At 39.2% G+C, this 25,232-nt stretch overlaps 1 protein-coding gene across 5 annotated transcripts in view; it reads left to right on the top strand.

Annotated features, from left to right (window-relative positions):
- The window catches only part of SMAD2 (SMAD family member 2), a 50,103-nt gene that overhangs the window by 22,189 nt on the left and 2,682 nt on the right, over positions 1 to 25,232 (top strand). For 4 of the 5 annotated variants that reach the window (XM_065661348.1, XM_065661347.1, XM_065661345.1 and 1 more), the window contains 8 exons: positions 12,230 to 12,319; positions 13,457 to 13,650; positions 14,147 to 14,281; positions 17,414 to 17,488; positions 18,784 to 18,837; positions 19,939 to 20,151; positions 22,190 to 22,327; positions 22,484 to 22,628. In XM_065661348.1, the coding sequence (XP_065517420.1) occupies positions 12,230 to 12,319; positions 13,457 to 13,650; positions 14,147 to 14,281; positions 17,414 to 17,488; positions 18,784 to 18,837; positions 19,939 to 20,151; positions 22,190 to 22,327; positions 22,484 to 22,628 (1,044 nt within the window). The remainder of the gene's footprint in view (positions 1 to 12,229; positions 12,320 to 13,456; positions 13,651 to 14,146; positions 14,282 to 17,413; positions 17,489 to 18,783; positions 18,838 to 19,938; positions 20,152 to 22,189; positions 22,328 to 22,483; positions 22,629 to 25,232) is intronic. The other variant, XM_065661350.1, reaches the window with a different exon arrangement.

Raw genomic sequence — 25,232 nt, 5'->3', positions numbered from 1 at the left:
TTACAGCTCATCCAGTTCCAACCCCTTGTCATGGGAAGGGACACCTTCCACTAGAGCAGGTTGCTCCAGAGCCCATCCAACCTCGCCTTGACAAAGGATGAAGGATATCCATGAATAGGACAGAGAAGAGAGCTGGGTAGCTGCCACCTTAGCAGCAGGCAGATGGTAGTAGATCAGGGTTGACTCGTGTTAGGTGGAGTGAGGAAAAGAAACTGTTGGATGTCCTGGGAAAGTGCTTTAACTGTTAAGCAATTACATGTGAGGCAAGAGCATTTGTGGGCATTGTCTTCAGATGTGTGTTCTGGGTGTGGATCAGGAGCAGGATGCTGAAGACTTTAGGACTTGTCTGTGATTTTAACACATCCTTTCTGTCTTGCTCTAGGCAGCAAAGAATAGATTTTAATTCTTGTTCAGAAGCTGTCCCCTGTGTACACATTTTCTGTCAACAGTGTCTAATATGGGGTCCTGTATTTTGTTCGGAGCCTGAGAGCAGAGGCACAGCAGGACACACCTTATTACTAAGTTGCCTTCTTGACTGTTGCCTTTGTAGAGCACATAAGGCAATACATCTAAGCAAACCCAGTAAGTTAATTCTGAAAATAAGATACTGTGTTCCTGTATCAGAACAATTAAACTATTCATGCCTCTATGGCTGCCTTTCTAATTGTGAACTTGCTTTAACGGTTCTCATAAAGTATGGACATTGCTGTGAATGATGATAATGTCATTGTCTGATTTAATTTTTGTATTTGAATGTTGAAGAGGGGCTCTTCATCAGGGCCAGAGTGATAGGACAGGGGGTTTAAACTGAAACAGGGGAAGTTCAGGTTGGGTATAAGGAAGTTCTTTACAGTGAGGGTGGTGAGGCACTGGAGCAGGTTGCCCAGAGAAGTGATAAATGCTCCATCCCTGGCAGTGTTCAGGGCCAGGTTGGAGAGAGCCTTGGGTGGCATGGTCTACTGTAAAGTGGCCCTGCCCCGAACCCAAACCATTCTACAATTCTGTTATTTAGAAAAATAATACAACAGTCATGACATGAGGTACTATCCAGTTCTCTTTGCTAGTATGTTGTTTGAGGCAGTTTCCTCTATGGCTGAACCCTTCATTTGAAATACCTCACAGGAAACACTGCACACCTTTGTGGTATAACACCTGCTGTTTCTTTGAGTTTTTGTATCTATGCTCTTTAAAGATAGTCTGTTTTTTGGGCTGTGGATCAAGTTTAATGTATTCTAATTCACCAATTTTCTGCTGGGTATGAATGGCTTGGGCTGCCGTAGGGGTCCTTCTGGGCGTAGAGGATTCCATACATTGAGTATTTTATATATCCTGTGTTCATTTGTCTTCCTGAGATTCTTGAGATGGAGGTATAGAGGAAGCTGTCCACAGGCAGCTTCAGTTTGAAATGAGGTGTTGAAAGTTCCGTAGCTGTTGTTCTTTTGCCATGTCAGCATATTTTGAAGGAACGTGGACAAGGTGAATGTCTTGCAGTGCTAATCCTTCCCCCTCACTAAATCGAATACCCAGTAGCTTGAGAAGGTTAATCAAAAAATCACACATTTTCTCAGCTGTCCATCGGTTTCAAAACAGCCCACTCATGCATTAGCATCAGCTGCTCACCCACTTGGAGAATGATGGACTGCTTAAGGCAAATTATTTGATTTAGCCCTTGGTAGCTGTACTTGTGAGCTTGTGGGAAGAGCTTTCACCGCACCTACTGTGACTAATAGTGGTCAGAGAACTTGAGGTAATTTTTTTTTTCCTAATGTCTGTCTGGTGCTCATCCTGAAATGTGTGTGCTGAGCTGTGTTTATGTCTTGTTGAAAGTGTGATCTTCTAGGAGATTGCTGTGTGCTCTTAACAAACCAATTTGTAGTGGATAGGTCAGTCAGTACTTTGATGGGTATGCCTTCCTATAAAAATACTTTGTCCTTTGATACTTCTGATTCTGCTGACGTCTGTTAAGGATGATACAGAGTGTTAATCTGTGAAATTGCATTGGGTGTCATCTGAACCCACCACACGGTATTGCTGACTAATGCAAAATAGAAAAAAGAAAAAGTAACCACATACGGTGTGAAATGAAATTGAGATGAATGTTGGGTTCTTCATTTCTTATGTAATTTTTAAGTAAAAGAAAGGTATTTAACAGCTTGACATTGCCCCCAGTCTGAAAGACCATGCTAGTCATCTGTCTCTTCAGTTGGGGCATTTCAGTGGTAATTTAAGCATTAGAAAGGAATTGCTTGATCAACTGTTTTCATAGGCTCTCACATAATGAGAGCGGAGGACAGATGGCGATTTCTCAGCTAGAGTGAGGTGCTGAGCATAGTTGCTTCATAGCTGCCTTCTACCGGACGTGGTGCAACATCTCACTAGCTATGCAGAGCTCTGATTCTTTTCCTACATAGATGCTTTTGGAGCACGTGTTCTGATTATGCTTCCTTTACTCTGATAATATAGTTTTGATCCTTTATTTCTAATAAGAAGTATTGGTCTTGTGTTCTCTGGAAAGCTTTTGTCAGAAAGTCTAAAGACATTTTCCAGTGTGGTGCTCTCAGGTGAAATACAGTTAATATGTCTGAGCTAACTAATGTTGAAGATAGGTAATGAACATGGTACTTCCAGCTATGGGAGTTTCAAACTTGCAAACTTGAATGCCATTTGAAGTGTTTACATTTCTAAAGATACTAGGAGAAACTAAAATACATCAATTAGACAACCTTTATTGGATATAATAGCATAACCAATGAAAGCAGTTTAGGGATTCCAAGTTATCGTTTCAAGAGTGTCATCTTAAATATGAGAATCCATGTCCTCAGAGCTTGTGGGTCCACATGATCATATTTTATTTCTCCCTATTTTTTTGTTTGGGGTTTCCCTCACCACCAGCTGGTTTGTGTCTGGGGAGCTGCCATTGTGAGTCCTATTGTACACTTGGCATCCTCACTAGATGCAGGGTATCTAGAAGCCACTGGATTTGCTGGCTTTGTTTTTGAACATGCAGTTAGGGAGAGTAAATCTGTATTGTGGTTCATCTTGTCTCCAGTAAGGCTGATTCAGAGTTTGAGATATACAAGTTGTAGCTGCTGAAGGCTGTGGTGTTACATTGAGAGTAGGGAATTGTAGAGCACATTTCCCAGGGAAGCTGTTAGCTCATCATTTCCATAGGCTGTTTTTGCATGCTCCCTGCCTTCTGTCTCTGAGCATGAGACTCGTGGCCAGCTCCCTGCCGACTCTTGAGTGAGGCTGAGCTGTACTGCATACCTGTTATTTCTCAGTCACCATCGCTGTGCTGCTTGACCCTTGCAATTTAGAAACCTACAGGTTTGCAGACTGCTCTCCGCCTGACTTTGAACAGGGAGTAAAGGCTCTTTGATAGGATCTACATCTGAGCAGACCATACAGACAACAAGAAAAGAAATATTTTACTTCTGCTTGGTTTCCATGGCATCCTGGAAAAATTGCTCTTGAACTTTGAAGTGCTATCCTTCCAGCACCTCCTGGCATCGAGAGAAGAATAAAGGTAACACACTGTTGTTGGCTGTTTTATTTTATCTGACAGCATGGGGCTAGCACATCAGGATATATAGGAGAAAAGAGGAGGATAAAGTGCTTTGAAGGGGCCTGCCTTGTATCTGTATTTCTGCTTTTGTAGGCAGTTTGTTGCACATGTGACCAAGAAGAAGTGTGTCTTTAGAAAGGGTAGCAGAAGCTTATAATATTCATCAGGATGACTTGTTGGCCTGGCGCTCTTCAAAACTGGAAGAAACTAGCTACTATCCCTGAAATGAGCTATGGGCAGCTAAGATGTTAGGCTGTGACAGAGTGTCTTTTGTACCTCAGGTTCCACTTTTGCATTCCTGTGGACATTCTTAAAGTTTAAGCTGAAGTAAATAGGAGTTGTTCAATGACTTTTTTTCTTTCCCACAGTGTTAGAGAGGTTAATTGTATCCTGTGCCTCCTGCTTTTCTGGCTATTTTGATGTGTTAATTTTTTAGCATACATTCATTTATAAGGAAGGTTATTAAGTCATTTTCCTCAGTTCAGATGCTATATTTTGTGTTTGATGTAATGATACTGAATATACTGTATAAAATTGTATGTAAACTTTATTCCTGAAAGTGTTCTGATGATAAGTTGTGTAATGGCTCCTGATTTATGTTCCACTAAACACGCACATACATAAACATTTCTTTCTTGGATGTAGCGTGTCCTGAATATCTGTGTGGGGAGGAGGCAGGGAGAGAAGGTACGGTTACTGTTTTCAGCAGTAATCTTTGTATTGCATATGTTCAAAGAAGAAAAGATCTGCTTTTGGATTGGGGAAAGAGGGAAAACCAAGCTTTTTTGCTTAGATAAGCCTGAATCTAGGGTTGGAGACAACTGGGGGAGCACCCAACTGTGGGATCCCCATGTCCTAGCTGCAAGGTCTACTACTGTTCTTGTTCTGAAAGAGAAACCTGTGCTTTCAGTTCTGTAGGATTCTTGGAGTTTAGAGCTCTTTTAGATGCTGCTTAATGTAATTTTCCTGGACTTCATTGGATCTGTTTCTCCTTTGAAGAAAGAATCTGTTAACAGACTAACTGCCCACCTGTACTTACACTATGTGTAAATACCCATGTACTCTGGTCACTAATAACTACCTTTTAGCAGAAATTCCCCAAGGAGGCATCTTGTCCAGCCCTTCTTTTAAGAATGAAAAAATTATTTCTTACTGAATTACAGAATCTTTACATTTTTCTAATGCAAGGAAACAAGATCAGGACCTTTGTGTTACTTCGCATCATTCACAAGCAGGGATGAACTGCTGTAGCTTTGAGTCACACCATTTGGTAAAATGTGTATTCCTCGTTACGGATATAAGTGAGTAGACAACATTTTGCCTCTGTAATACAGGATGATGGAGGTGCAAGTAAAAAGGTTGGTCAATTCTGCAGGGGTGCAGAGTGTTTTAAGAGTCAAAAAGTAGTATGGCAGATACAAGAATAATTAAACATATGCATTATTATTGCAGATCTCTTTAATGTTTTCTAAGTAAGGTTGGTGCAAATAACCTTTGCCTGCCACCCCCAGCACAGGGAAAAGAAACCATGAGCAACATACATTTCAGTAACTGAGCCAAACTGCATTTTACAGTAAGATTTTTTCAGACAGTTGGCTGTACAGCTAGATGAGGTACTGTTTGCAAAGGCAGGTAATATAATTAGCATTGCTGCTAGCTGGTATTTAGGCATTTTAGGCTGTATTAGGGAGAAATGTTAACTGCCAGCATATAGAAAAAACTGTCAAGTTAGAATTGAAAAGCAGCTAACATATTTTCATTTGAAACCCAGACTTGAGGAAACCGTGGTCAGGCAGATTAGGTAGGAACTGTTGCCTGTGCTGATTACAATACTGTGTGTAAAAAAAGTTAGTATGCAAGGTTAAGATCTTCAACGTGTAGACTTTAACCTGTTTGCTCAGGCAAATTTAACAGAAGCAGCTATGAGCAATGTTAAAGCAATGGCATTTACCCAAAATAGAAAATTGGATTGCAGAAATCTGGTGGCCATTTCTTACTACTATTAACTGCATTTTGGACAGCTTGGTGTAGCTCTTGAAGCAAATTCTGCACTTTTTTCCACCCTCTTGACAGAATATCAGTCAAGGTAGTCAGTCCTGTAAATGTTAAGGTGCTATAAAGGTGTTTGTGTGCCTGTGCTAAATAATTTCTCTAGTTCAATTGAAAACCCAATCATTTCTTCTTTTGTGTGTTTTTTTTTTTTCTTGATTAATCTTGTGAGTGAAATGTGAGTGAAAACAAATGTCAGGCTCGTGTCTATAGGGAAGGCTTTGCATGAGAATTCTAGATTTTGAAAATTCCATTTGCATCTCCCACTTTAAAACAGATAAATGGGGTACTATCAGTTTCCTGAAATTACTTTTCATTTCAGTCCCAGCTCCAGCACTGTAAATGCCTCAGAAAATGTAGGGGCAGACAAATTAGATTCAGTGGATGAAAGGCTCATGATTTAAAGATGCAGGAGAAAGACAAATGGAGAAGATTGCCTTGAGCATGGACTTGCAAATGTGTTAGTGGCTGTAGATTCTGAAAGATGTGAAAGATTCAGGAAAGATGTTAGGAGTTCAGTGTAATACTTCACAAATAAGCAAGTTAAATGTCCAGGACAATTCCATAATGATTTCTGTATAATAGAAGCTTTGAATAGCATGATGCTATTTGCATTTCAGGTTTCATTTGTCATCTTTCTAGTGCTACCACTTCAGTTGAGGAGGCTGTCAACTGAACTCTGTGCCTTTTAGCTCCTTTAAAAGCTGTTCCACTTTGCAAGACTTTGAAGAAGAAAGTGGAATTGCAGATATGCATGAATTGTGACAATATTAACACCTTCCGTATAGAGTTTCTTGTACTTCATATGTAAATATCTTTGAAGTGGTTCTGCCTACTTTCATCTGATGTTGTACTTGTTGCAAGCACTTAATTTAGTACAAAAAGTACCTAGAACAATGAGCACTGCCAGTACTGTAAATAGTGTTAGTGGTAGGATCGTTGCTTTGTTCATTCTGGGTCTCAGTAAAAACTGGTAATATATTAACAACCAGTAATATACCAGGCCAACAGATACCAACCTAAGTGTGTGTGTGACAGTTCTAGTGCACATAAGGTACAGTTTTAAATCCTGCTGGCTTCAGATTCTTTCAACTATAGTCCCAAATGAAACAACATCTCTATAAAACTAGGCATTACTAATGAGACCTACCACTTCTATCCCTGATTATATCTTCTGTTTTGCAAACACACTTAGAGAAATTGCAGGGGTATCTTGGATGTCTTGGAGTATGTGCAAGTAGGCACCATCTTATTTGATGCTGTGGTTATGACTATTTGGACAGTACTTGCACGTACTTGCTTGTATCTGGAAATAGTACATTTGGCTTTTAACCGTGCTGAGAAACTGAACCTGATTCAGCATTCTAGGCTGAGTACCAACCTGAGGTGGCTTTATTAGTTGGTGTCTGGACATTGGTGAGGGGATTATGGTTCTGTGTAGCTGCATCTCCAGCTACTGAAGTGTCTAATTCAGAATTGCTACCATTGCAATCCAGGAAGCAAGTGGTTTTCTATATTCAGTAAGATGAGGTCATGCTGTCACAGACTAACATTAATTAATAGGCTGGTTGGCAGTGGTCATCTTATCCTGTTCCTTTTCTCATCTAGATGGTCAGTCTCCTTTACCACCTAGTCATATTGCAAATACAAGAATCTATTTTTGGGCAGTGTGTTCCAGTTGAGATGATGTCCATCTGTATTTTTTGACTCTTGAACGTGACTATAGAGTGTTACTTTAGACTCTATCATCCCATGTAGTTTATATCTGGTTATTACAGATTTTGAGACGGACTTCTATTCCTTCAAGAGGAATATGATACATTAAAGCAAAGCAAATCAAATTGTTCACTTAAGAGTGTGGCGCAAACCATGTTTGTCCGTGTTTATTCTTCATGTGCAGATCAAGAATTCATCTGTATTTGAATAGGGACTTGATAGCCCAGTTTTATAATAGAATGGTTTCTGCTGGAAAGGACCTTAAGATCATGTGGTTACAACCCCCACGTGCCATGGGCAGGGACACCTCATACTACACAGTGTTGGCCAAGGCCCTGTCCAACCTTGCCTTGAATGCTGCTGTTCAAGGGAGTTTCTTGGAACTCAGATTTTCCTGTTAAAGGAAATAATAGAATGGAAGAAGTGAAGGCATACTGTGTGGTGCTGCGTGATGGTAGCTACATTAAAGATTCTTCTTGACAGAGCTGTACAGTATCATCTGAGATGCTGCTCCTTAGAAGAAGATGAAAATTCAAGTTGATACACCAGCTCTTGCAACCCTCTCCACTTAGGGAAGGGCTCCAACAGAAGCGTCTTTGGTTCGACCCAGTAATAACTTGTATGACTCTTGGAGAGTCTGACATAGGAATAGCAGGACTGAGATGACCCAGGTTTAGTGTGTAGCAGGTTAACCAGATACCTGCTAGACTTTGACTTCTCCCTGGGTCTCAAAGAGCAGTTGTTATTCCTTGCAAGTATCCTTTGAGCATCTCTTCTTTCTTCAGGAAATAGTTTTCCCTTGTTAGAACTTCGGAACACCTGGGAAGCTGAACCAGTGTAATGCTTTGTATCCCTGAAGTCCCTGATAATAAAATTACTAATTCTGTGGGGTCTGCAAAAGCAGCAATCTGATAGTCAAGAAGGCTTGCTCTCGGACTGCTAGAGGCCGCAGAACTTGGTGATTTGCTAATCTGAGCTAGTGTTGAAAGGATGAAAATACTAGCTTTTGTATAATTAACTTAATTTCTGTCAATAAATTGTTTTGAGAACAACAGTGATAATGCTTCTTGGAATGAAAGTGTCTGCTCTAGTGAGAGGGAAATATATTAGCTTTAAACTTGGAGTACATTTAAGTGCTGTCTACACAGGAAAGATTTAAGTACAACTTGGATGCAGGAGCCAAATTATATTTTGGAAACAATGGCGGCTTACCAGTGCTGTGGTATACAGAGTTCAAAACCAAACACCTCTGCTTGGTAAAATAAGAAGCCTGAAGGGTACTTCTAGGCTTCAGTTTGAGGGCAGTCTGCTTACTAAAGGTGAAATGGTGATGTGTCTTGGCTGCCTCCCTCCTAATAAATTAAGCGTGCCTGGAAATGTTCCCAGGCACTGTATCCAACTGGCTTAGGACTGCCTTGTCAGTATCTTTAAACTCTTAGGTGCCAGGGCAGGGTGGCTGCATCTGAACTGCCCTGCGTGAATCCCAATGGAGTGCAACTCACAAACCTGGGAATTGTGTGGGAGAACAGGACTTGGCACAGCCCAGTGTTGGGGGAATGTCCTAGCTGCTTTCTAGCATACATGATCACGTTCCGAGGGCCTGGGAATTTTTCCAGACAAGACTTAACTTATGAGTGCAGATGTTAGTCCTTGAATCTTCTGAATTCTTTATGGACTAAGGCATAGAAGGACTCTTCGTATCACAAGGGGTTTAGTGTGCTTCAGAAAGGGAGGTTTAGGAGAGAATGCCTTCTGGTTATTTTGGGGCAGTAATTCCGTACTGCTGAAAACTCTGTACCTCCCTTTTAGATGGTTTGAACATCATTCAGAATGCAGTCACCTTTCTAGCTGCCAGGGATGAGTAGGCGAATGTGCCCTCTATCAGCCTTTTGCTTGTGTATGAATGAGCATACTGTGGCCTTTCATGGGAGTGCTGTGTATGAAATACGCTTTTCACAGTTGTGAAGCATTTAATTTTGATTTGGTGTGCGTGTGAATATTCAGAGCCCTACTTTACGGTCTGGGTGACGTGGGGGGAATGGTCTTGCATCTTTTAGGCAGTGAATCTTTTATGTGAGCAGGGAAGTGCAGAGACCACTTTATTTCCTCCAATGTTTTTTCCAGTGAACAGTAAAAGCTGTGTTCAGCTGACTTTATTGATCATGTTGGATGATTTTGTGCACACTTTTCAGTCCTTGGTTGCAGATTATTGGAGATCTGAGTGCAGTCCTGAAGTAGATGAGCTAGTAAAACACTGATATATATCTGAGCTCAAAGGAGACAGACATCCTGGAAGACCGTGTATCATATAAGCTGCTGATTATAGGAGCACTTTTGCTCTAACTGATTGCTTTTTCCTTATCTCCTGGCCTGCCTTCCCTCCATGGTGTCCTAGTTTAGCTGCAAGCCACAGCTTCATTGCACAGCCACTTCAGTATGGTTTTCTTTCCATAGGTTGTAGAATCTGCTGTCGGTGTTGATAGTTTGAATATTTATAGAGAGAAGTTAACAATATAAAATACTGTTCCTGTTCATTATGCTTTTCCAGGGGCTGTGAAATTTTACTTTTGCACATGCTATCTTAAAAGTCTTATGAAGCAAATGTGTGGCATGTCATGCTTGCACCAGTGATGCACCCCACAATTTGGGGAACGTGTAATCTGAGTGACAGCATCAGCTTTGGAGTGCTGCTTTGATTAAAGGATCCGTTGCTCAAAGGTAGTATGCTGCCAGAGCTGACTGTATCAATTAATATGCAGCAGGCTTTGTGTCTGCTGATTGTTCTTACTTAATGTACATGATGATCTGTCTTACCAGCAGTAGTGGTGCATATATAGACACAATACAGTGAAGGGATGCTCCCCGGTGTCCCACAGGCTGCCTGCATGCCTTCAGGGCAACTATTTCAATCCTTCAGGCAACCCACTCTCATGGAAGCATTTTGGGAATATGAAAAAGAGATTACAGGCTTCGGTGGTACAGTGATGGTCAGTATTCTTCTTTATCCCACTCTTTCTGGAGAGCTGTGGTGGTGCCTGTGTCTGAGGTAAGATGTAGCTTATTCAGGAGAGTTGGCTTTTTGAACAGCTGGATGTATGTTAGAGAATGGGCCTGCTTGTGGCTCTCTACTGTTCTCTAGGCAAAAAGCCATCTAATATGAAACTTTACTTGTGTACATAATCAGTAAAATGTCAAAGGCTATATTATATGAAATACTTGTATTTGTGATAAATGCAAGCTGCTGCCCAGAATTACACTCTTGGTCCGCCTTTGTATAGGGTTTGTGTAGTTCCACTGTTCACAGAAGAACTGATCAAAAGAAGAATTGGTGTGGCTGAAAACTAGCTCTCAAAACATAAATTTTCATCAGGTATGTTCTGTGATCAGCTAGCCAATTTACTGATTTAGGTTGCTGCTCAATTGAATGGACACTTCATCCTCTCTGGGATGGTATTAGAAATGAGGCCTCTCATGGACAGGCAAGAAGGGAACAAGAACCATTAATTCACTTCATCGATAGCCCACACTTCTGTTTTGTTAAAGTCACTGTGGAATCGAGATGGGTATCAGCCCTGAGCGTGGTTTTAAGTACAGTGCTGTGCTCTCTGGTCTTTTCTTTCATTACACTAATAAATCCTCCCTGTGTAGGGAGGAGAAATAAGAAGACCTACCTCACCCCTCTTCTCTTAAGGACTCAACCCAAACTTGTAAGTGTATCTGCCAAGCTTAGGAGTTTAAATTTAAATCACAACGCCTATATTTAAAACTTAGGAGTTTGGTGAACTTGGAGTCTTTTCTTTCTGTTGCCTCCTCTTTAAAGAGGTTATTTATTTTGAAGGCAGTGTAGCAGCCAGTCAAAATTCAGCCTTTGTAATAACAAAGTGGAGATGGAAGTTGCTTGCGAGCCAGCTTCTCTTTGAGGTGCAAAGTCTAGTTGTGTATTACTTATATAAACTGTCAGTTTTCAATGGTTGCAGAGCAAGTATATGGTAGAGCTGAGCTTGATTTATGCTTCTGAATGTCTGCTGCCCATTTATAAGCCCATGCTGTTTTCCTGCTTTGCTTATATCTGCTGTTGCTTTTATTTTGTGCCTGTGACTAAAGGCTCTTTTTTGTTTCCTGTTGTGATCTTGTCATTGAATCAGTTTAGGAAAGAATTAGTTTTCTCTCCTTTCCTCCTGTTTGATTTAGCAATTAAAGTTTTATTATTCTACAGTTGAGTCTTAAAATACTATGCTGTAAACTTATGTTAAACACTGTGTTTTGTATACTGTGGAAGAGAATATGTAGGTCTTCAACTAAGCAGAATACAGAAAATGGTGAGAAGTAGCAGCTATAATGTGCTTTTCTTCAGACTCCCAAGATTTCCTGTTTTGGGAAAAGCAGCAAATGAGTATGTGCATGGAGAAGGAGAGTAATGCTTAAGTTGGTGGTACCTGAGAGTTAGATTATGACGCTCAGTTTGGGATGGCCTTTTGTTTGAAGTCTTAGGGAAACTTATGTTTAAAACCAAACAAAAACAAAAAAACCCCAAACAAACAACAAAAGAAAAAAGCCCAGAAACTACACTTTGAAATTGAATTTTGTTAAGACCTGGGCTGAGGAAGTTTTGCCTGTTTTAAGGAACATTACAACTGTATTTACTACTTAAAAAGAGAACTTGTTCACCTCTTAAAAACATTATCATTTACCTTGAATCACGTGTTCCATTTTGATAGCCTCCTTCATATAGAAAATATAGCATGAGATGTCAGTTCAAATGCAAGCCTAACAATGCTCTATCTTCTATGTGAAAGGAAGTGTTCTGTACATTTTTCCATGTTTGACATCATGGTGTTTTGAATAACCATGTTCCATATTCATATCAATTTTTTGTTTTTGTTTTCAATTTATGCACAGCACTTGCTCTGAAATTTGGGGACTGAGTACACCAAACACGATAGATCAGTGGGATACAGCAGGCCTTTACAGCTTCTGTGAACAAACCAGGTGAATATTCTGCCCTCTCTCGCATCATAGAAATCTTGTGGGAGGGATTCGCTTTGGAGGGTCTGTAATGGGATGATTTAGTTGTAAAATAAGACAAAAATGCTGCCTAGGGCCTCTCATGGTACAGCATTTTAAAATACTTGCTTGCCAGTATAGAAATCCTCAGCTGATGTTTTGACCAATGAAACTCTTAATTCTGCAATATTCCTGTTTCACACCAGTGCTATTGAAAGAATGGGAAGACTTGTTAAATGGAAGCTATAATGTGATCTGGTATTTATATTAACAAAATTGGGAAACTTAATTCTTTAGACCTAATCTTACAAAGTGTTTAAACTGCTTTGTATGCCACAAGCTTTCAGTTAAATCTTGCTAATTGGCTCAGATACAAGCTACTAAAACATTGTTTGTAAGTTCTTCAGTAGTTAATGGTGGGCAAATTCTAAACAGGGTCTTTATTTTTTTCATGTCACATTACTTGATTTGTGTATTGAGGTTTGTCTCCCATCCCATAACAATCATAAACATCTGCATTTGTGCAAGCATATGCAGTCTGTCTTAAAACTAGCAAAACATTTTCAGCTGGTAGCAAGGCAGATGAAGTCAAGAAGATAAACTGTCCAGCCCTTACAAGATGTGCATTCATGCTTTTTGTGTTATACTGTCATGTGGATCACTTGGGCAGCTGACTGCTTACAGGCTTATTTGCAGTACTGTGGGAATTCTTATGCTTAAAGACCTAAAACATCCATGCCACAGCAAAGCCTTGAGGTTTAGCAGCGGAAGGGACTGTTAAAGTGTGCAATTATTTTTTTTAACAACTGTCTTCTGAATTAAAAAAAAAGTATACGAAGCAATCATCCTAAATACTTGGTTGGAGGTAAAGTGGCTTTTAATGAAGTCTAAATTCACTGGCAGTAATTTGAGCAGCTCAAAAATAAGTTAAAACACTGCTTGATACCATCATTTCTATCCCATTTGAAGCCTTTTAATAAGAGTATAAATGTCACTAGCAGTGTCAACGTACCGAATTCTCAGAATAACTAAACAACCTATGCCGTGTGTGTACACTGTTGCTTGTGCAATCAAGAGACAGCATGCAGTCTGTAAATACTTCTCAACGTTTTTGCCCTGTAGATCCCTTGATGGCCGTCTGCAGGTATCTCATCGTAAAGGATTACCTCATGTTATTTACTGTCGCTTGTGGCGCTGGCCAGATCTTCACAGCCACCATGAACTTAAAGCAATTGAAAACTGTGAATATGCTTTTAATCTTAAAAAGGATGAAGTATGTGTAAACCCTTATCACTACCAGAGAGTGGAGACACCAGGTAGGAACACTCCTTCTGACTTTCTGTAGCAGCACCTATACTCATTCAGCATGATGTTGTAAATGAAAAATAAAGTAAGATGATGCTTTCTCTTGCCAGAAGTACAAGATTCTTAAAGATGCAACTTTTGAGAATACTATCCACCTGAAAGTTTTTAATAGCAAAGTTACTGGAAAATCTTTACAAATATGTTGCATACTCCAGATAAACCCTTCTAACACTGCTAGCAGTTTCCAGCTGGCTAAGTATTGAGAAGCAGAATAGAGGCAACTTACTTTGTGGAATTAGTCTTACTCAAGATGCACCTCAGAAACTTGTTTCTTCCAGTAACTAGCAGTACAATTATAGTAATAGCAGAACTGAGATTTAGAAAATCTAAAAATATCTGAAGAAATTTTTAGAGGTTTTAGTTAGTTGTTGGGAATTTTTTCCCTTTTAGCTCACAGAAGTGTGTATTTTGAGGGTCTCACTCATGCTTTGAAATTTGCTTTTCCAGTTTTGCCTCCTGTGCTAGTGCCACGACACACTGAGATTCTGACGGAGCTTCCACCTCTCGACGACTATACCCATTCCATTCCTGAAAACACTAACTTTCCAGCTGGAATTGAGCCACAGAGCAATTACATACCAGGTATGTTTTTTAGCTCCCACTGTACACAGTATGTTTAACATTGTGTCACTGACACAAAGATAATTTCATCTTTCTAAGTGATCAAATTACTTGAAAGATGCACTAATACATTAAATCAACTAGATTGTGTATTGATTCCAATGGAAATACCTGAACAGAGTGTTGCTTGCAGAACACAATCCTGTGTGAAACCATACTGTGGTTTCACAATAGCTCAATTGGTTTCGATAGCTTAATTAAGATTCAGAATTCTAATGAGTGCAAGGTAGACCTTCACATTATGCTTTAAGCCTATTTTACAACCATATAGGGGTTGCCAAATGCTATCTATTGGAGATTGAGTAGCAAAGTGCTGCTCGATCTTGTCACATATAGTATGTGGAGAAAACTTTAAGTTGCAAAACAGTAACTTAAGTGTTTTTTATCTGTAGTTCACAATCTATCGAGGTCTGCTTTGTGTATTTGTTTCTATTGCGTGGAGTCTTGCCTTTTCAATATTAAAGGACAACCTAACAATTTTGAACTCTTAAAGAATTCCCTGTACTCCACCCCAAAACAAATAGCCAGGCTAATCTGCTACAGTGCACCCGAAAGTCTGTACCTTATTGAAACATAAAAACAGTGACCTTTGTTTCCTGCCCAGCTTCCTGTTTCCTGTGTCTACAGGAAGTTGTCTGGAGTGTAAAACCAAGCAGATGTGAAGTTTACTCATAAATGTTTATTGCTGCTGTGTCATGAACAAGCTCAGAATTCAAATCTGGACTCTCTAAGGATAGGATGGCTGCCTTGAAATTCAAATACATGCAGTGTACAAGTTTGAGATGTATCTAAACATCTTGAGATGTTGCTTGTGTTTTCTTTAAATGTATCCAAGAATTGAAATGGCACCAAAAAAAATAAGTTCATTTGATCTTATCTGTCTAGTTTGTGCCACATTTGTTGCCACCCGGGGACAACAAATCTTTAAAGAGCAGGTTAAGGTGCTAGAAGCTGGTATTGCTTTCTTACCTTATGTATACTTTTTGGTATCAATGTGAGAGCTTTTGCTAGCATTTGCGAACAACTTGTGGGAAAGCCACTATTTGAAAATCCATTGCAGTGGAAATGAGCTAAAGCAACTACGTAGTTATTTGCAGGAAGTCTGTTCAAGGTGATTGCAGGTATTCATGTGATCTTGCAATGTTTATGCAGCTAACCACACCTTGCCTCCTTCTCTTTGTCACTGACACCCTCCTGTTGTATTTGTATCATGGCATCTTACTTTATTTGACCTCTGTAACTTAATCTTGAGTACTTAGCTGAGTTCTGGTAACTCTTGTGTGTCTTGACAGCCTGCTTCAGAGAGCCGTTTTCCATAGCTGCAGGTTGCCTCAACTGTGGTAGTTTCTCACCCCAGCACTCTCTCAGAGCTTGGTCTACAGCGAGGCTGATTTTACCTATAGCTGGGAAGATGGTGGTCATGAAGATGCAGGATGGCCTTTGGGGCTGTACGTTCCCTTTCAGGTTATGGGTGCCCTGAGTTGTCCAGACTTCTGGCAGCGTTCAAGCTGTGCTAAGAGTTCCTAATGCTGCAGTTGAGCATTTACTTCCAGCTGTGGTGGTGCTCAGCCCCTGACCCTGAAACAGTATTAATACTACTAGGTGGAGGAAATCGTCTCTGTTCAGAGACTACATGTGCCAGAGTGCCTATATTAGCAACTGGAGACAGGAGGTGTGGGTTGGATTGGAAATGGTTATTGACCTTTTATCATGGCTATGAGCTCAACTATAACGAATGATTTGGAGATGTGTGGAGTCCACTTTATCACAACAAATTCTATAACAATAATTCAAAACAAGTATGATTTTTGTCATCAAACTTTTTCATAGCAAAAATTCCCATAATCATCCTTTTAAATGCTCACTTGAATTTTGTCACATCTATACTTAGCATGCTAGTTTTACAGAATGAGCCAAAGGTATTGTGCTTCTGGGTCATTTTTTTTATTTAACTGACTTAATCTGGCTTCCTCTCGCTGACTTCCTTCTAATCTTACTATATTGCTGCAAACCTCAGACACAATATTTGATAGAATTTTATTTTAATTCTTAAGCAAAAGGCTTCATCTTTAAAGTTCTGCTGTTTGGTACTAATGTAATTAGATGTGTTTAATCCCTCAGATGTCTTGGAGACAATTTTGACGTGATAGTAGAGATAGTTAGCTTCAAACACCTTCACTAAAGAAGTCCAGGTTTTGTCTTTAATATATAGGAAAAGACATTTGCTCAGTTCAAAGAAAATTGTTTCCTGAAAGGCAATTGGTTAACTCATTATGTGGATTACAAAGTACATTTTGAATAGAGAAGAGGAACATCCATTCTCTCCTGGGTTTTGAAGGTATTTCTGTGGAATGAGACGTAGTTTCTAGTATCAGAATTCTTCAAACTTACTACTGAGCTTACTTTGGTCTGTGAAACTCCATCTTAAAGAAAGCTGGTTAAAAGACTAGGCTGTAGTTTTCTTAGAGCTTGGAGGTGATAATGATGATGATGATAGAGCCTTTGTAGTGTGACCAGTTAGATAACATAGTTGTTATGAATGAATCAGCGGAATCAACTGTTCTGTAGTGAAGGTAAAATGGATTGGGGACTGAACTAAAAAATAACACTTAAATCTAGAAACTTACATAAGGTGTGGGAGGGCATCTGGTCTGATGGTTATACTACAAAAAGACAGGTGGTTGTTTGGGGTATTTTGTAGAAGCTACCAGATGGGTGTTTATTTTCTTTGTAATTCTACTAAATGTGAAATCTGATGATTACAATAGCAAAGTTGTTACTTGCTGTAGTGAAAGTAATGGAATAAACAAGGATTATCTGCTAATTATATAACATGTTTGAGCAGTTGACTGGCAATACAAGAGATGGTACATTTTACATAGGCAAGTAATATATTTAACCTACTGGAAGAGAGACAGCAAAATGAAATTCTAGTTCAGTATTCATGTATGATATGGAGCTTCTGAAGGCTTGAGGACAAGAACGCCAAATTCTACATCCCTCAGATTTCCCAGTTGTTCACCAAATATAGGTGGGTTTGTGTTTGGTTGTTCTTTGGTTTTTTTTGTTGGTTTGTTTTTTTTTTTCCAACAGAAACACCACCTCCAGGGTATATCAGTGAAGATGGAGAAACAAGTGACCAGCAGTTGAACCAAAGCATGGATACAGGTAACTTTTAATTTTTGCTACTTTCAAGACATAGTATTAATAGTTGTGAACCCTATGCACAGCAGAATGAATTCAGCCTGAATACTGATGGCAATAACCCTCCGTATAACCTAGTACTTCCTGTTTAAAATACCACTTCCAATCTTTTGTGAACAAAGTAATTTTTTTTAAGGGAATGCTTTTAAAATATTCTGTGCCATATTAAGTGCATTTCATTTGTTTCATAAAAACATGCAGGTCTAATTAGGTCTTAATCAGAAAGGCTTAAAATAGATTTTAATACCTGATTGGTTTCAACCTACCCCTAGTTTTACTGTCTGGACAGAGCCTTATTGAAGCAAAAGGTCTGTTGGCCTAAACATGTTACAGAAGTGCTGAATTTTGAGAACTTGTCTCCTAACTGACAACCTTACCACTTCTGCCGTGTTTTAAGTAAGTTCTTTTATGGAATGCTCCATTGGAAGAGGAGTAGAAACATTAAGTGTTTGTGTCTTTGTATGGAAGGATTTCTACGTAATTTGGTTGGCCTTAGACTTGGATAAAGCACAGTTAATGTGCTGGGTAAGAATGTCCTGCTATGTGTTGGCAGACTTGTGTGTGTTTGGTTAGCTAATGTTATCAACCTTTTTCAGTTAATTGGAATCAACTGCTCTAGTTTCTGTAAGAGCTACAGTATTTTCTCACTATTTGACAATAGGTACCTTAATTTAAAAAGCCTTACATCAGCAGCTGTTGTAGGTATGTTTCTGTGCAAAGCTTCTCTTTATTTTACCTGCTAGTGTGGAAACTGCATTTGAGAGTACATGGTTTTCTGATTTTTTTCATTCCTCATCCCAAGAAAGAATAATTTCCTCAAAAGAGAAAATTGAGCTTGTTCTTTTGCAGAGATAAACCCTCTCCTTGGAGAACAGAGAAGCAGTATCCCGCTTGCTTTACCCTCTTAATCTTACCTGTTTTTTTCACTGAATTTTGGAAGAAATCACTGCATTCTCACTGGAGAAGTGCATAAATAAAGTTGTGGTCACAGAGTGTATGTGAAGTGAGACCTCTGCCAAATACAACAAATACTAAGATGTTAATTAAATCTTTATGAGGAGGTGTAGGTTCCCAAGAGTCTGGAAAATTAAATGTTACCTTAATTCAGACGTGCCAGAAAATTGGTTGTAGGATTTCTGAGGCTTCTAATTCCAAAGAATTTCAGTATAAAACTGTATCTAGATAGTGGTTATACCTACCCATCTGAAATAACAAGAATCATTTGCACTGAAATCATGTGTTCTGTATTGCTTCAACAGGATCTCCAGCAGAGCTGTCTCCTAGTACTCTTTCTCCAGTTAATCATAGCCTGGGTAAGCTGGAAATGCATCTAATTTTTTCTCTGTGTGTGGTAACTCTTTTTATGTATATATATATATATATATACACATATATATAATTACATTAAAAATGAGAATGTTCTTTAAGAATTAGAGCTGTATAGTGAGGAGACTGAGTTGGCTTCCTGATGATAAACATAGTAGGGCTGGGTTAACAGCTTGTTAACAAATACTCTCTTTCTGTAACTGTTGAGATTCTAACAAAGAGAATAATATAGTTGTGTGTGGAATAGCATTTATAGAAGAAATAGTTTGAAGGACGTTAGCCTATCCATGGTGCTGCCTGGACTTGCTGTCTCCCTTGTATGTGTGTTCTGCTTCTCTTATATACTGTTTCACCTCTAACCACAACAGAGTTTGTTTTCCCCCCATTAGTTGCCCACCTGCTTTGACCAGGTGCCATTTCTGTGTGTCTGTATAAATGCATCAGGAAGATCAGATTCCCTTGAGTTTGTTTAAGGAATGGTGACGGGATATATGATAGGAAAATGCTGTTTGCAGAGTCGTGTACGTAATTAGGGTTGGTGAAAAGAAGCAGCAGAGGAAAAGCTGGGAATGCCCAGGGAAGGTACTGAGCTCTAGTAGGGGAGAGTAAAAGGAGATTAGAACTGCATTTAGATAAAGAGACAGCATAAGATCTAGTGTAATACAAGGGAATATCATTTTAATATTAATATTTTTTCCTTTGTGTTGTTCAGTGTCTGATAGTTTAATCTTTTAACATTGCCAAAATGTTTGCAAGTTATAGAAAGCCAATAGAAATGTCTCAATGTCTGGCACTCACAGCAACGTTAGCTTAATAATTTTGCCGAGCAAGATGCAAGTACTAAACTAAATGAGCTGTGGTCAGATTAGATCACCCGTTCTTCCTCCTTTCCTTCGTGGAATATTGAATTTCATTCTGTTTACTGGGGTAGGTGAAAATGACAGCAAGCAGAACATAATAGGAGGAGTAGTTCGAGGAGACTACTGCTGTCATTTCTAGAAGAGACTAACAGCAGGTTGGATAAACTTCAGCCTCAAATTCTATCTTAAGCTTGTCTCTTAATTTTCTTTTCTTTTTTTTTTTTTAAGACTTGCAGCCAGTCACTTACTCGGAGCCTGCGTTTTGGTGTTCAATAGCATATTACGAATTGAATCAAAGAGTGGGAGAAACTTTCCATGCATCCCAGCCTTCCCTGACTGTAGATGGCTTTACAGATCCATCAAATTCGGAGCGATTTTGTCTAGGTCTGCTTTCCAATGTGAACCGAAATGCTACGGTGGAAATGACAAGGCGACATATAGGTAAAACTGTTGAATTTCATTTTAGCACTGAATTATCAGGAATGATCCACATAGGATGGGCAGACTGTTGTGGTGGGATCCTTTCACCCTTGTGCAGCCAGCCATTGAATTTCTCTCTCAAGGCTTTCCAAGGAGAACTTGGTCTCTCTTGCTAAGGACAGTAGTGGAAAGACACAGAGGTCAGTTTCTGAAACTGGGGGGAAATGTAGCATCTTCTGCTACCATAGCCAGTGGCAAATGGGAAGAGTTATAGCAATGGTTGGAGCTGAAAGGAGCTGTCTTTCCTCAGTCAGTAGCCACTTAAGGCAGCACCAGTCACACAGCTCTCAGGCAGCACCAGAGGAAGCCACTCAGCTCTATGGGATTTGTGTTGCTCATGTTGCTGTTCTGAAAAAAGGTGCACCAAAGCATCCTGAGGGGTAGGTTTTTGGCTTTCAGGCTCCTTAGTAGACCACTGCTCTAGGTATTGTTTGTATTCAGAGTTGTTTATAATTGAAATTTAAGCTCTAATTACAAAATGTTAACATGTTGCTTAGTTTATTCTAATTTATGAAATGTAGAATGGGCATTCTGCTTCTTGAATTCTTTTCTGTAATGGGAAAAGCTGCCATTGAGATGATGTGCTGTTTTAACATCATAAAAGTTTTCTTTGTAGTGGCTAGTAAAGAATATTGTTTTCCACGATGTGGCAATTTAGCTTAAAGCTCTTCAATGAACTACTTTATTTTTTCATGGATTCTTTTATTTAATATCATTCATGAGATCTTTTTTGATTTTGCTTTTAGTAAAAAAGTTTAACCACTGAAGTAGAACCACAAACTGGTTTGTGTTGGAGGGGACCTCAAAGTTTATCCAGTTCCAAGCCCCTGCCACAGGCAGGGACACCTTCCACTAGAGCAGCTTGCTCCAAGCCCCTGTGTCCAACCTGGGCTTGAGCACTGCCAGGGATGGGGCAGTCACAGCTTCTCTGGGCACCCTGTGCCAGCACCTCAGCACCCTCGCAAGGAAGAAGAACTGCCTAAGATCTAGCCTAAATCATCTACTATCTGTCAGCTTAATGACAGCCACATTCACAAGATTTTTTTTTTATATTTTTACTAAAAAAAAAAATCTATCTTTTCAGTAGAACCTTCTGACTCCCTTGATACCAAATATAAATGCTTGTCTGGTAAAATCTTAGATGTGCAGAAGTTCAAGCTATGACTGTGCTGACTGATCGAAGTGGTCAATGGTGAGGAAAAGCAAAAATGAAAGGAGAGCTCTCTCTTTATAGAGCAGTTCATATTTTGTTTTAAAAGTAGTTCTAGAGAAAAAGGGGAAGAGAAACTGTGGCCTTTAAAAGACCTGATCATTATAAACAGTTTTCTTTATCAAAAGATCAGTTGCACGTTACTTATTTATGCTAGAAATGACCCATACGGGGTTTTTTTTTTCCACTCAGAGAGAACAAGATCACAATTTGAAAGTGAACAATAGGATATCTTAGGGATATTTTTTGTAGTAGGGTTAAATAAAGTCATGTTGTTTTTGTCAAAGTAGCACAGAGAAGGGGTATGCAGTGGGTTGTGAAATAGTGTGGGTGCATGTAAGCTGAGAGTGTTGAAGTGGTATACTTGTTTTCCTTTTTTTGTCATAGTGGCCTGTGGCACTTCACATGTAACACTTAATATTAGCACAGGTTTTAATTCTGAGTCTAACCTTTTAACTTCAATTCTGGCATTTCTGTGAATGAAAAGGTTGTTTAGGAACAAATGCTTCCTAACTTGGATTTGGTTACAATCATTATGTGGCCAGAAAATTCTGTCTCACTCTTGACCAAAAATCATTCTGCTTCTCCTTCAAACTTTGTGTATTCATTGGAGGAAAATGCCGGTTAATTGTGCTTTGGTCTTGCTACAGCTGTGAGCCCATCAGTGTGGTCCTGTAGATAACGCATTTCTGCTTCTGCTTCTTGGCCTTCACTGAAAGAAAACACTCCCTTGTTTATTAATCTGCTTGGGTCATATCATAACTAGAGTTCCTTTAAATTCTTCTCCAGGCCGGGGAGTGCGTCTCTATTACATTGGTGGAGAAGTTTTTGCTGAGTGCCTAAGTGATAGCGCGATTTTTGTTCAGAGCCCCAACTGTAATCAAAGATATGGCTGGCATCCTGCAACTGTGTGCAAAATTCCTCCAGGTTAGTAGCCTACCACAGGTCTCATGTAAAAGTCTCTAGTGAATACATTCAACTGGATGACATTTGATTTCCTGTTGGTAGCTTCTTCACAGTTTTGGGCTTCTCTGTAGCAAACACAAATATTCATTGATTGTACTCTGACTTTTTTCTTTATAGGATGCAATCTGAAGATCTTCAATAACCAAGAATTTGCTGCTCTCCTGGCTCAATCTGTGAATCAGGGTTTTGAAGCAGTTTATCAGCTTACTAGAATGTGTACTATTAGAATGAGTTTTGTTAAAGGATGGGGAGCTGAATACCGGTAAGAGAAAGAAAAACACAAAACCCCTTTGCTTTTAGAGTTGTTAATTTTTCTTTTTTTCATTAATACACTATTTCTTCTGGCTTGAAACCTGTACATAGAGTTCTCTCTGCTACTGTACCTATGCTTACTGTAAGTTGAACCTGCATTTTCCTTTTTTTCCCCTCAGCTTTGTTGCTTCTAAGTCATAAAGAGTGGTAAACTGATTTTAGTATTGCATCGAAGTGAGCTGTTGATCAAGGAATGTCATCAAAGATCTGTTTCCTCACTTGGTCGTGCTTGCTTGCTTATTGTGGGGAAATCACTGACAACATCTGGGAGTTTCACAGTTTGTGCTATGAGATTATTTGCTGTCTGTTGGTTGTGCAGTCATTTTGGCATCTGTCCTGTTATATGTATATGTATATATATCTACATGGACTATAAAAATGTTCATTAGGTTTTGGTGTGGGATGTAGTTGGTAGTACCCAATAGAAAGAAATGGAGTCACTTGGAGTGCATTCTGCAGAATAAAACAGCTGGAGAACATACATTTAAGAGATGGGAAATATTTTGAGACTTGTAGTGGAAAAAAACTTTGCAGGAGTAAAATGACTGTTCGTGCAATAAAACTGCTAAAAACAGGTTTTTGAGTGGAAAAAATTAAGTCTTTTATTTGCTTTGGAATAGGTTCAAATTGCATTCTCTATTAGCACAAACTTAAGAGCTGTATTTGAGGACAGTGCCTGTTTTTAATCCAGTTTGGGTATTTGGGAAGGAAAGGAATTGACTTTTAACTGAGCGGTATTAAAGACCTCTTTATTTTGGAGAGCTGGAGATGTGGTTTTAAGCAGATCCCTTAAACCTCCCTAGAAACTGTCCACTGAAAGAATGAAGTCTGGTACCCTATTGCAATATATAATTAATTTTTTTTTAATCTGTATCATCTCTGAGGTTGAATAATGGCGTGTAGGCTCCATTGTGAATCCTGGGGGTTTGATTCTTGTATCTGCTCTTGAAATAAAACATGTAAATAGCAGTGTCAGTATGTGGGGAGGCTTCTTGGCTACATAAAGCCAATTTTGTAAAAGCCTATTTAGATGAAATCAGAAATTTGAGTAATGGAATAAATTGGTACCTCTCTGTTAGCAAGAGGTACACAAGAAAGAATCTGGCTCAAGTTTAAAGAACTGTTGGATTTGGCTTAAAAGAGTGTGTATACACTTAGGCATAATTAAATACAACATTCAAATCAAACAGAAGAAAGGCTTAATCAGTCAGATTATATGGAGACAACTTGAAGTGAATGGAGTGTAAGTGCTGGGTTAAAACAGTGGGGAGGCTTTTGATAAAGTTGTCTTTAAGGAGAGAGAATGGTGGTTCTTAGTAGTCTATAAACCATTCAGAAATCATAGGATTGGAAAAGCTGCACTGGAAACACTGCTGGAACAGAACAGAAGCTGATTACTGACATAATGCTGAACTAGTTTCTTTGCATCTGTTTAAGATGATGCTAATAAATTATTGATGCAGTAAATTTGTGAGTTATGCTGCAGTTGGATTAAAACAAGAAGAGGTTGCTCCTGCAAACACAACCTTGAATTTTAATGAATGTAGTCTGAGTTGTCAAAACAGACCAGGAAGCACTGTAATAATCCATCATTCTTATTGAAGCTTCCATGCCTCATGTCAAAAACGTTTCTTATTGAGCAGGCCTTGGCAAAGTCAGAGCATTACTGACATTTTAGTCATATGGTGTATGTGTATAAACGAGCAGGTATGGCAAGATGTTGCATCGTATAAGCTTGTGGACAGAATAGCCTGTATTGCTTGATACGTGTTTACTTGAATTGAAGATGGTGGTAGAAGTTCAGTTTAACGGCCAAGTGTTCATGTTGGCACAGGAACTATTCAGGTCTAGGATCATCTTCTGAAGAAAGGTAGAAGGTGATTACAGCAAAGAGACTTAGTGGTACATGAACTGGAAGTCTATGGGGTAGAAGAGACTTAGTTTTACCTTTGAGTTGGCTGCTAAGTGACTGTCATTATTTTATCAACCTTTGTCAGTATAGTGCAAAGCCAGGGTTGTTGAACAGAACCAGTTATAAAATTTGGAGGAAGTGTATTACGGAACACATTGTAGGGGAGTTGACAGCAGTGGAATAATGAACTTCCTTCTTCGGGAGAGGATTCAAGACTAAATGGAATTATATTTCCTGTGGTTTAGATTGTTCTTCTGTTGGATCACTTTTTTTTTGGCATAGGGATTTGGGGCTGAGATAACAATGTTTTTTTGGAGTGTTGAGAGCACAGACCCCAGCGCTCTCCTAGAAAGTGTGAAACCACAACTTTTGAAACCCATCCTTTTTTTGCCTTAATCTTTCTGCCTTTTCAGTTTCTCTGGTTATACAAACAGATTTCCTTAAAGCAAAGGGTTACAATGCCAACAGTAAAAATATAGGGGCCGGGTTTGTGTCTGACTAATCTGCCGCCTTTGAATCTTAATGCCTCCTTGCTTTGACTTTGGGGTGGCTAGAATTACTAGGAAAAACTGGCCTAGCAACAGTAGTCTTGCCAGTCTACGTTGGGAAAACTCCCATGCCTGGAGTGGGTACAGTAAAATA

This window comes from Lathamus discolor, chromosome Z (assembly GCF_037157495.1).
Source record: "Lathamus discolor isolate bLatDis1 chromosome Z, bLatDis1.hap1, whole genome shotgun sequence".
Lineage (NCBI taxonomy): Eukaryota > Metazoa > Chordata > Aves > Psittaciformes > Psittacidae > Lathamus > Lathamus discolor.
Note: the sequence above shows the minus strand (reverse complement) of the source record. Positions and strands in the feature narration are given on the sequence as shown.